A 12,547-nucleotide genomic window follows, 5' to 3' on the forward strand; every position below is an offset into this window, starting at 1 on the left:
TCGTCCGTCCACAATTTCCTTGTGAACATGATAGAGACCACATTTTGTATTTGATTTTAATCAAACTTGCACTCAGCTTGTATGGACATAATATCTCGGTTCCTTTCGAAAATTGGCCAGATCCTATTATGGGTTCCAGAGTTATGGCCCCTTAAAGGGCCAAAATTTGCTATTTTTGGCTTGTGAACACTATAGAGACTACATTTTGCAATCAACTTTAATCAAACTTTCATACAACTTGTATTGGCATAATATCTTGGTTCCTTTCGAAAACTGGCCAAATCCCATCATGGGTTCTAGAGTTATGGCCCCTTAAAGGGCCAAAATTTGCCATTTTTGGCTTGTGAACATGATAGAGACCACATTTTGCAATCAACTTCAATAAAACTTGCACACAACTTGTACTGGCATCTGAACGATGAACCGTGGTAAATTAGACGATAAACCACAAGAAGGCCTTGATTGTTTTCATTCTGACATGCTCATTGACATGTATCTTCTATTTTGATAAATATTATGCTGGATTTCATTTACCCGAGGAGTAATGTATCGGACGTCATGCGGCAATTTGACGTCATAACTGACGTCATAATGCTCTCTTTCCTGTCCGCGCGTCAACCGTTGTTTATCGCAGATTCTAACATGGCTCGATTTGATTTCAAGTTAAACAAAGAAGAAAATCAAGCTCTGTATATTCTGCGATGAACAACGGTTGGCGCGCGGACCGGTAAGAGAGCATTTTGACGTCAATGATGACGTCAAATTGCCGCATGACGTCCGATACATTACTCCTCGCGTAAATGAAGTCCAGCATAATATTTATGAAAATATATCTATGAGCATGTCAGAATGAAAACAATCAATGCCTTCTTGTGATTTATCGTTAATTTACCACGGTTCATCGTTCAGATACTTCAGTATTTAACCACTCGGGCTAACGCCCTCGTGGTTCAATTCCTACGCATCTGAACTTTGAACCGTGGTAAATTAGACGATAAACCACTCGAAGACCTTGATTATTTGTTAAATATACAGAGCTTGATTTCCTTCTTTGTTTAACTGGAAATCAGAGAGTCATGTTAGAATACAGAATAACCCGAGATAGATTTTGCTCTACATGTATGTAGGTTATTCGCTGGTTGTGTTAGAATAGACTGTAAAACATTCAAATATGTCTGAGTGGCTTCATTTATCTGCTGACAGACACAGATATTTGCTAGTCAGGACTTTTATTTTCTTTCCTTTACAAAATTTCTTTCAAATCATGCAGTTTCCCCACAGTTTCACTCCACATTAGGTTTTCTATTTCATTAGCGCAAATATTGAGCTATTTTAGCTATTTAGCTCAGAGTAATTGTGGTCGCTCAATGTCCGGCATCTGGTGTCTGTCTGTCGTCTTTCTGTCTTGTCAACATTTAGCTTGTGTATGCAATAGAGGCTGTATTTTTCAATTGATCTTCATGAAATTTGGTCAGGATGATTGCCTTATTGAAATCTAGCTCGAGTTTGAATATGGGTCATCTGGGGTCAAAAAGTAGGTCACTAGGTTAAATCAAAGAAAAACCTTGTGTATGCGATAGAGGCTATATTTTTCAATTGATCTTCATGAAATTTGGTCAGAATGATTGCCTTGATGAAATCTAGATCGTTTTTGAATATGGGTCATTTAGGGCTTAAATATAGGTCACTAGGTCAAATCAAAGAAAAACCTTTTGTATGCAATAGAGGCTGTATTTTTCAATTGATCTTCATGAAATTTAATCAGAATAACTGCCTTGGTGAAATCTAGGTCAAGTTTGAATATGGATCATCTGGTTTCAAAAAGTAGGTCACTAGGTCAAATCAAAGAAAAACCTTGTGTATGCGATAGAGACTGTATTTTTCAATTGATCTTCATGAAATTTGGTCATATTGATTGCCTTGATGAAATCTAGACCAAATTTGAATATGGGTCATGTGGGGTCAAAGACTAGGTCACTAGGTCATATCAAAGAAAATACTTGTTTAAACTCAAGAGACCACATTTTTGGTCAATCCTAATGAAAATTGGCCAGAATATTTGTTTCCATGAAATCACTAGGTCAAACATGTTTACACTGTTATGGTTTGTTCCACAGGTGAGCGAACTAGGGCCTTCTTGGCCCTCTTGTTTCTGTGTCCATGTCCCCTTTATTAAAGATAAACCCTATTAGTTACCCAAATAAGTTCAAGCAGAATTTTAGACTGCTAGTTTGAAGTTTGTGTTTTAAATAAGGTAAAAACCTTAAAAAGAGTCTTTCTTCCAAAGAAATGAGCTACTTTGCAAGCAGCATGGTCTTTTTCATATGTAAGTAACGCTTTACAAGTGTCCGTTGTGCGACCGCCAGGAAGGTAGTTTACATAAAGAGACATAAAGGAAGATTTAAACACTGTATACTCTTAAAGAGTACTAAGATGCACAAGCTGCTAAATTTCTAAAATTGACTGGTCTATCATTCAGTTTTTGCAGTAGATTTACCACTTATTATCCAAATTAGCGTTCAACTGAATAGCGACTGGTGCAGACCATGATCACACTGCACGCACAGATGTGCGCAGACAAACAATGGTTGATACGCGAACCTACTACTCTGATATATGGAAACTAGCATCGTTTTTAGCTCACCTGAGCAATGCTCAAGTGAGTTTTTGTGATCGCTCGATGTCCTACGTCCGTCGTCTGACTGTCTGTTTGTCTGTCTGTCTCTGTCAACATTTAGCTCGTGTATGCGATAGAGGCTGTATTTTTCAACTGATCTTCATGAAATTTTGTCAAATGATTACCTTGATGAAATCTAGGCCAAGTTTGAAAATGGGTCATCTGAGATCAAAAAACTAGGTCACTAGGTCAAATCAAAGAAAAACCTTGTGTATGCGATAGAGAATGTATTTTTCAATTGATCTTCTTGAATTATGGTCAGAATAATGACCTTGTTGAAATCTAGGCCAACTTTGAAAATGGGTCATCTGGGATCAAAAAACTAGGTCACCAGGTCAAATAAAAGAAAAACCTTGTGTATGCGATTGAGGCTGTATTTTCAATGATCTTCATGAAATTTGGTCGGAATGATTGCCTTGATGAAATCTAGGTCATGTTCGAATATGTGTCTTCTGGGGTTTAAATGTAGGTCACTAGGTCAAATCAAAGAAAACCTTTAGTATGTGATAGAGGCTGTATTTTTCAATTGATCTTCATAAAATTACGTCAGCATTATAGCCTTGATGAAATCTAGGTCGAGTATGAATATGGGACATCTGAGGTCAAAAACTAGGTCACTAGGTCAAATCAAAGAAAAACCTTGTGTATGCGATAGAGACTGTCTTCATGAAATTTGGTCAGAATGATTGCCTTGATAAAATCTAGGTCAAGTTTGAATATGGGTCATGTGGGGTCAAAGACTAGGTCACTAGGTCATATCTAAGAAAATACTTATTTAAACTCAAGAAACTACATTTTTGTTCCAATCTTAATGAAAATTGGCTAGAATATTTTGTTTCCTTGAAATCACTAAGTCAAACATGTTTACACTGTTATGGTGTGTTTCTCAGGTGAGCGACCTATGGCCATCTTGGCCCTCTTGTTATCAAAATATTTTTATGAACATGTAAGCATGGAACCAATCAAGGTCTTCTTGTGATTAATCGTTTCATGAAGTCTTCCCCACCACCACTGGGGGAAACATGTTGTTTTTGCCCTGTCCGTCCGTCCATCACATTTCATTTCCGATCAATAACTGGAGAACCATTTGACCTAGAACCTTCAAACTTCAGGGTGGCAGGGCTTATGGAGTGGACAACCCCAGTTGATTTTGGGGTTCACTCCAGGGGCCTGAACATGGAAAACCATCTCCGATCAATAACTTAAGAACCACTTGACACAGAAGAATGAAACTTCATAGGATGATTGGACATGCGGAGTAGATGACCCCTATTGATTTTGGAGCCAATCTGTTAAAGATCTAGGTCACAAGGGCCTGAACATGGAAAACCATTTCTGATCAATAACTTGAGAACCACTTGACCCAGAACATTGAAACTTCATAGGATGATTGGACATGCACAGTAAATGACCACTATTAATGTTTGGGTCACTCTAAGGTCAAGGTCATAGCAGCCAGAACATTGGTATCCTTTTCTGGTAAGTAATGTGAGAACTATTTGACCTAGAACCTTAAAACTTCATAGGGTGATAGGACTTACAGAGTAGATGACCCCTATTGTTTTTGGGGTCACTCTATCAAAGTTCAAGGTCACAGGGGCCATCCATTTTTCACACCTCATTTTTTATCAATAACTGGAGAACCATTTGACATAGAAACTTCAAAATTCATAATTTGATAGGGCTTACAAAGTAGACGATCCCTATTATTTTGTGGTTACTAGATCAAAGGTCTAGGTCACAGAGACCTGAACATGGAAACCCGTATCTGATCAATAACTTAAGACCACTTGACTCAGAATGTTGAAACTTCATCTAGGATGATTGTACATATAGAGTAGATAACCCCTATTGATTTTGAGGTCATCTGATAAAAGGTCAAGGTCACAGGGCACATGGAAAGCGGTTTCAGATCAATAACTTGAGAATCATTTGAACCTTCAGATTCCATACTAGGAAAACGGTTTCCAAACAATAACTTCAGAACCACTAAATCCAGAATGTTGAAACTTCATAGGATGATTGGACATGCCAAGTAGATGATCCCTATTGCAGCCAACTATCAGTGTCTCTTTGACTTTCGCTCCTGTTCCCTGTTGTCTTCTTGCCTATTATGACTATGCACTGAGGGAGACATGCGCTTTTCTACAAAAGCATCTTCTAGTCTTCAAATGTTTAGATATTTAACCACTCGGCCGTTCAATTCCTGCACCTCTGAACTCTGAACCGTGATAAATCAGGCGACAAACCACTCGAAGGCATTGGTTATTTGTTAAATGATCAACGCAATTTAAGAATTACAAAAATTAATTGCATTATACAGCAGCTACAGTATTTAATTCGATAAAACAGCGCCTTCCAGTTTCCTTAAACTATGATAGTTATCAAAGCATTGATATTTTTCTTGAAAATAAAACATACATACTTTGGTGAAAATTTATTTGCACATACAACAAGTATAAGGTCAAGTAAAACGTAGGTCGATTTCTGAAGTTGGCAAATATTTGCACATCAAACTTCAGAAGAAAAAAAACAGTACTAAGGTTTGTTGAAATATGTCACTGTTATTAGATCTAATTTAATATTAAGGTAATGGGACTGAATTGTTTATTATATAAATATAGAAGTCTTTGTGCGTAACAGTTGGGCCTGCTAGTAACCGTAGTGTATTTGTTTAAAAATTTCTTTGAATTCTTCTTTTGATGCACGCCCCACTGGGAATAATTGGAAAGTTGAAAAATAAGGACACGCCAACTTGTAATCAAAGGTAAAAAAATAACTGCTAAATAACTGCTAAATAACTTCTGTTTCATTCGCGTTAATTGCTTATAGCTCTAGTATTACGCTGCTGTATTGATAATTATTTTGTAAGTGCAACACAAAAGGTGTTTTTAAAAAGCTGCCTTTAGATATTCGAGAGGATATGCATGTATATATATTCAGAATTATGACAATATTCTGACGTATTACATGCTTTTCAGTGAATTATCGACATATTAGAGTGAAATGTATCTGGTATTTTCACAGCTAAAAAATATCAAATATATTGTTCGCTGTACATTTTTACTCGTGGCGAAATATCTTTTATACATTTACATGTTTGAAAAAAAAACAAAAACAAAAAACGCTTTTTTTCTTTTTAATCTGTTCATTTTTATTGCGACAATACTTTGATATAGTAGCTACAAATGCGAAATATTGATTTAAAAATATTAGTTTTTTTTTTTTTTTTTTTTTTTTTGTTCTATTAAGCCTTAGTTTAATATTGCGATATAATTCTGATATGTTACAAACGAGTAATATCGGTTTGAAAATGTGTTTTTTGTTGTTGTTTTTTTTTTCATAATACAGAAATGTTTCTTGCAACGATAGATTTCTGATTAAAACATATAAAAGATACGATTGAGTAATCGGCAGCGTTTCTTGCAAGGACACTTTTCTGACTGAAACAATGATATAAATGTAATAAAAATTCTTTTTGAATTCGTATGATTTTATTATAATGTTTTACTTAAAGAGATCACTTTACATGTTATAGCCAAAGAAACACATTTTGGCACAATCCATATTTTAGACATAGAATAATGAATGCCAATATACGTGCCTATTGGATATGGAATCTGATTATTCAAGGTAAGTTAAATTTATGTTTAATAGAATAGATCTAAATAACGCTCTGACCTCCAGGTTTTGGCTGAAAATTATCTTTCTTAAAAATCGAAGTTTGGTCATATTGTGAACAATGAAACATGAATTTTTGTTTCTAAACTATCTTAAAAATGTCAAATCAAGAAAAAATGCCCGAGTCGGGAATCGAACACGGGTCGCCGCGGCAATAAAAAATACTTTCCCGCAGCCACAAAGGAATATGACTTTTTTTATTGTACGCCGGATTGTTAGGCAGTTTACCTCGAGTATAGCGTTACAAATCCTTCTCAATTTTCAGTGTGAAAATTACCCTTATCTGAACAAGAGGTGTCTGTAAGACAGCGCGCTCGACTTTTCTCAGTGCTTGGCCCTGAATTAGAGTTTTGCCAGTAAAAACTTAATAAACTTTAACCAAACAATTCTAAGTTAAAAAAGGGACATAACTCTGTCAAATATCAAATCAGAGTTTTTGTGATTGTTTCTCCTATTGTAGACTTTGATAGTAAAAATGTATTTCAAGTTTCAAGTAAAAAGCTTTGATAGTAACACAGATATTTGACTATATCAAAAACTTTAACCAACGGCGGCGGCGACGACGACGCCGGGGCGAGTGAAATAGCTCTACTTTTTCTTCGATACATTCTCGCATACCAGAGGTCTACCGTGGTTCCCCGATTCGTCTCGGGATTTTGACGAACATCTGATGGATGAGAATGCTTCGATAAGGCGATCTAAAAAGTGAATTGGTCAACTTAGCCAAATATTTGGCCTAATTGTAGTAGTCCGCGCATTATTAATTGATAATATTGATATCCTTTCAAGTAACAGTTACTGCACAATGTAACAACTTACAAACATGTTACCAGTGTGGAGTAGCATGCAAACATAACGAAACGACTGGAATCAGTCAGAGTGATTGTTTTGCCCATATCGACCAGACATCCATTCACGTAGCAGAGTATCACCCGTCTGAGACCAAGTGTGTTTTGGGGTCATGTACCGGAATTGTCTACAAGGTCCCTATAAATGGTATACTGGGGATTTTCGCCAATTTAGACGTTCGGTCCTTCAGATACAGCTGTGTTACAGGTATGTCTTAAAATTGAATAGATTTACATGGTATTCATCGTTCTATATTACAGAAAGATAGATATGTTACAAACAAAGAGACGCTTGAAATGTACATTTTTAGTAATATTAAAATATTTGCCAAATATCTAGTGTTTCGTGGGGTGATTTGTAGAAAGTCGGGTATGAGGGAAGAACTGAGAGTAGCTAATTATTTACTTCAGGCTAACTTACCTTTAATAACCAGATTCTGGTCCCACTCCTCTGGTCGCTCCAATGTGTATTTTACAATTTGAGAAGCCGATATTGATTATAAATAAATGTGTTACTTTTGTGACCTTGTATGATGACTAAACATATCCGCTCTAATTCTTAAAAATAATTTTGTTTAATTTTTCCATAGATTGTCCTGTATTTGAAATAAAAGAGGAAATGAAGAAGATTAAAGACACTCCCACGGATAGTCATTCTTCTGTATCCCGCTCTGACTGCATTACCATGTGCTTGGATACTGCATACTGTTACATGTGGGACCATTTTAATTCCGTTTGTTACATGCACGCAGACTGCGCACCCACACAAAGTTGTTCGAAACAAAATTTGAACCTACTCAACCTGTCACATAAAACGTATACGAGATCTTGCCTTTCAAGTAAGTATTTCATACGGAGTCATGATGACTGCTTTTATTGATAAATTATTGATGCAGCAGTCTTTGGTCAGTTCTAGGATAGTAACCAGAAACCGCTTATCAAAAGCTATCGTGAGAGACAAGACGCAAACTAAATAATTTCCTGATCGGCTTAGAAATTAAACTACGTACAAGTATTTACCTACACAAGCATTGCAAATGTCATTGTCACCCTCACATATTTCTAGGCAATAAATGCATGCCGCTATGAGAAAACCGACGTTAATGAATCCAGATCAGTGCACTTTATACCCTACATTCAAGCTTTCCGTTTATCAATGAAAGCACTAAGTCTTGTATGCAACTGATAAGAAAAAAGTATGGATCCAGATCAGACTGCACATAATGGGTGCAAAGCTATGCGTTGCTTTTCGCACAGCGGCGCTCAGTGTCCACGTGGATTTAAATATATACAATGTATTATGTAAATACTTTCAATGATTACATTTTTCACACCCTGTTACCCGAAGTCCTCCATTCCAAGCGATGTGTCTACCACATAGTTCCAAGAGCTATAACTCTAAGTAGTGGTGTTATTTATTTTACATGTCAATTCCCATGCATGCACACGAGTAAATGCCTAAACGTATTATATGATTATTCCGACCGGACTCAGTGTTTACAATAAACACTGAAATTTTCCCTCGCAGTCATGCCAAACAATCAATCATCTGGCGGTAATCCTGGCATTCGCACCCCCAGCCCTACAAGTGTTCCAGGTATGAAAAGAGCTCGTAGAACACGAAATGCCCCCTATGTTGCATTCATTAACTGCACAAGGAACAAAATTATTTGATCACTGTACACAAAAGTCCTATATTTCTTGGTCAATGTGACCTTGACCTTTGACCTATTGACCTAAAAATCATTACGGGTCATCTGCTGGTCATGATTAACCTCCCTATCAACTTTCACGCTCCTAGGCCCAAGCATTCACAAGTTATTGTCTAGAAATGGTTTAACTGTTCTGGGTCACTGTGACATTGTCCTCTGGTTTCAAAATCAAAAGGGGTCATCTGCTGGTCATGACCAACCTCCTTATCAATTTTCATGATCCTAGGCCCAAGCGTTCGTGAGATATCGTCTGGAAACTGTTTAACTGTTCTGGGTCACTGCGACTTTGACCTTTGACCTACTGACCTCAAAATCAATATGGGTCATCTGCTGATCATGATCAACTTCCCAATCAATTTTCATGATCCAAGGCCAAAGCATTCTCAAGTTATCGTCAAGGAATGGTTTAATTGTCCCGGGTCGCTGTGACCTTGACCTTTGAATAACTGACCTCAAAATCTTGGGGGGGGGGGGGGGGGTCATCTGCTGGTCATGATAAACCTCCCTATCACTTTTCGTGATCCTAGGCCCAAGCGTTCTTGAGTTATTATCCAAAACTCATTTGCTGTTCCGGGTCGATGTGACCTTGACCTTTTACCTACTTTCCTCAAAATCAATAGGGATCATCTGTTGCTCATAACTAACGTCCCTATCAATTTTCATAATCCAAAGTCCAAGCATTCTTGAGTTATCATCCGGAAACCGTTTATCTGTTCCGGGTCACTGTGACCTTGATCTTTGATCTACTAATCTCAAAATCAATAGGGGCCATCTGCTGGTTATGACCAACCTCCCTATCAACTTTCATGATCCTAGGCCTAACCGTTCTTGAGTTATCACCCGGAAACGGATTGGTCTACATATCGACCGACTGACAGACAGACAGACCGACCGACCGACCGACCGACCGACCGACTGACATCTGCAAAACAATATACTCCTATAAAAATGTATGGACTTTACTGCAGTTGGCTTTTTTAAATGTTGTCCATCACGCTAGGGGGTGGGATTTCACATTACTTTTAATTTTGCAAAAAATAGCGATTAGGATTAATTAAATGATATGTTTAGGCATTTACACGTGTTCATACACAGGACTATCTTAATGCGAAGTCGAGTTAAAACATTATAGCTAAAACACTAGCACCATACACTACTCAGCGTTATTGGTTTAGGAACTCTTCGGTAGACACATCACTAGACATAGAGGAAATCTGGTGATTTTGAATGTACAGGTTGCGGGGACCCAGAAGCACCAGTAAATGGCACTGTTACGTTTACAGATACAACTACTAACTCGGTAGCGAGCTTTAGTTGTAATGATGGCTTTGTTGAAGCAACGGGTTCCAATACACAGACGTGTCTATCTGATGGTTCCTGGTCTTCGCCCCAACCGTTATGTGAAGCGTCTGGTAAGTCGCTGGTAAATTTAATCTTAGGTTAATTTGATTATGATTAACCTGGGTGCCTAATTATCCACACCCTGCGAATTGTATATATTTAGTTAGAGACATACTATATTTTACGGTAATATGAAATTCTGCCGGTGCTGAATTTGTCGCTCTGAAAAGATTCTTTCTCTTTCATCTCACGCAATGCGATCACAATATGCTGAAACCACAGTATGGAGAAAACATTTCCCTATTCTTAAAAATATTCTAAACTTTACAACAGACAACCCTTAAGGGTGCTGGAAAACTAAATAATGCTTAGGCTGATTCTCGACCTTCCGCCTCAACAAATACGACTAGGCATATCAATAAACTAAGTTGATACCTATAAATTAACGGATGCTAAGGTTATGGTTGAACTATTTTGAATTCCAGGATCATTAACTTCAACGTCAACGTCGTCTTCAGATTCAGCAACGTCACTTACAACTACTACTGCTACAACATCAACGTCGTCTTCAAATATAGAGAACACAAGTGCAGAACCAAAATCCCCTGTAAAAATATTTATCATGCCGTGTATATGCTACAAAAACCAAACTTTCATCGGAAAGACACAAGAGGAAATTATTTCCATGTTGATACAAGAAACAAAAATAAACCCTAAAAATACAGCTTTTGCAAAAAGCAAACTTATAAGCAGAAATGATCTCAGACCCTCTTCAAGGGCCGTTGGATTTGCTGGACTGGGCTTAATTGTACTTGTATTTGGAATTTTAGTTCTTTCTGACGCTGTCGTAGCAGTGCTTAAACTTAAGGAAATGATAGTTAACGGTGCCGAATGAGGATTTATAATATAATCCGTCCGCTAATAAGGTTAACTTTAAGTATCATTCTTTATGATTGCTCATTATCAAGTGCTGCGCGTGATTTATTGTCTGATTTGCCATGGTGTAGAGTTCACATGCACCGGAAGTGAACTGTGAGGGTGATAGTCGGTGTGAAGATCCAAGCATCTGTACAAATGAACCATTTAACAATAAGCAGGTCTTGATTATTAGTATTGAAATATAATGAATACCGGTATACTGAATCATGGAGTAACCGGTGTACGTGTCAACCTTAGTCTACAGTAGAATACACAACGTTTAGCTTCATTCTTTGTTTCTTTGTTTAATAAATCATTAAAATGTTAGAAGTTATATCGTGTATTATTACCAATATTTAGATTTATGATAAAAGTATTTCTGACTTGCGTTTATACACGTAAAAAAATGGAAGAGAAAAAAAATGTTGAAGAAAAGAAAAACGGTCCATGAACCGGAACTGCATGACTCGTCGACGAGTGTGCTAACCACTCGCTAACAACTCGTCTACTACAGTCATTCTGCTCAGAATAAGAGAGGTACATACAAGGATATTACAGAACAGTCTTGGTGTTGTTCTGACTAGTATATATAGAAGAGAAGGACAAATAAAGTAAAAATGATGGCGCATTGCACATGACTATAGATGCAGGACGCCAGACCACCCACCTATACTAACAGGCCACCCTGAACACAGTTTTGGTAAACTAAAAGAGAACAGGACCTTCAGATGACACAGTATCCAATTAACCTTGATTCAAGAAAACAAAAAGTTCTGAGCACCTCTGCAAATCAGAATGGGTTTACCAAGTTGACCTACAGACCTAGCATAACCCCAGATAACTAAGTTTCGAGATGAACTATAGATGTAATAAAGACATTATTCTAACAAGATATCATGAAAATCACGATAATGGATGTGGCCTTTAAAGTGTAAACTCGTGTTTTTCTATGATTTGACCAAGTGATCTAGTTTTTGACCCTGATTAACAACGTCAAGCTAAATCTAGAGTTTAGAGACAATATTCTGCTCAAGCTTTAGGAAGAAAGGTTGAAAGTGCGACCTCTATTGTGTCAACAATTTTTTTATATGGCCTTGTTTTTTAGACGACTTAGTTTCAAACTTGACAGTTTTATGAAGATCGGGTCTGAACTGTGAACAAGGTTTTCCTGTTATCCGACCTAGAAATCTAGAATTTAACTTCAATTTATAAAACTCGACCTAAAGTCCACAGAAAAACGCATTCTGACAGTCGTACACCTATCAGCAGTTTATAAACTTCATTAGTTTCTATATTGAAGTATATAAAACACAAGGTACATTGTTCTTTCAATGTAATATATTCATTCCAAAGCCCGAAATTATCCTTAA

The 12,547-nt window shown here is 37.1% G+C and overlaps 1 protein-coding gene across 1 annotated transcript; it reads left to right on the forward strand.

Annotated features, from left to right (window-relative positions):
• The first annotated feature begins 5,919 nt into the window (after nucleotides 1-5,919).
• LOC123550009 (uncharacterized) lies at nucleotides 5,920-11,475 on the forward strand. Its single transcript, XM_045338457.2, has 5 exons — nucleotides 5,920-6,310; nucleotides 7,148-7,414; nucleotides 7,797-8,045; nucleotides 10,154-10,330; nucleotides 10,745-11,475. The coding sequence occupies exons 1-5, from the start codon at nucleotides 6,262-6,264 to the stop codon at nucleotides 11,152-11,154; spliced, it is 1,152 nt and encodes a 383-aa protein (XP_045194392.1). The 5' UTR covers nucleotides 5,920-6,261; the 3' UTR covers nucleotides 11,155-11,475.
• Nucleotides 11,476-12,547: the final 1,072 nt, after the last annotated feature.

This window comes from Mercenaria mercenaria, chromosome 6 (genome assembly GCF_021730395.1).
Source record: "Mercenaria mercenaria strain notata chromosome 6, MADL_Memer_1, whole genome shotgun sequence".
Lineage (NCBI taxonomy): Eukaryota > Metazoa > Mollusca > Bivalvia > Venerida > Veneridae > Mercenaria > Mercenaria mercenaria.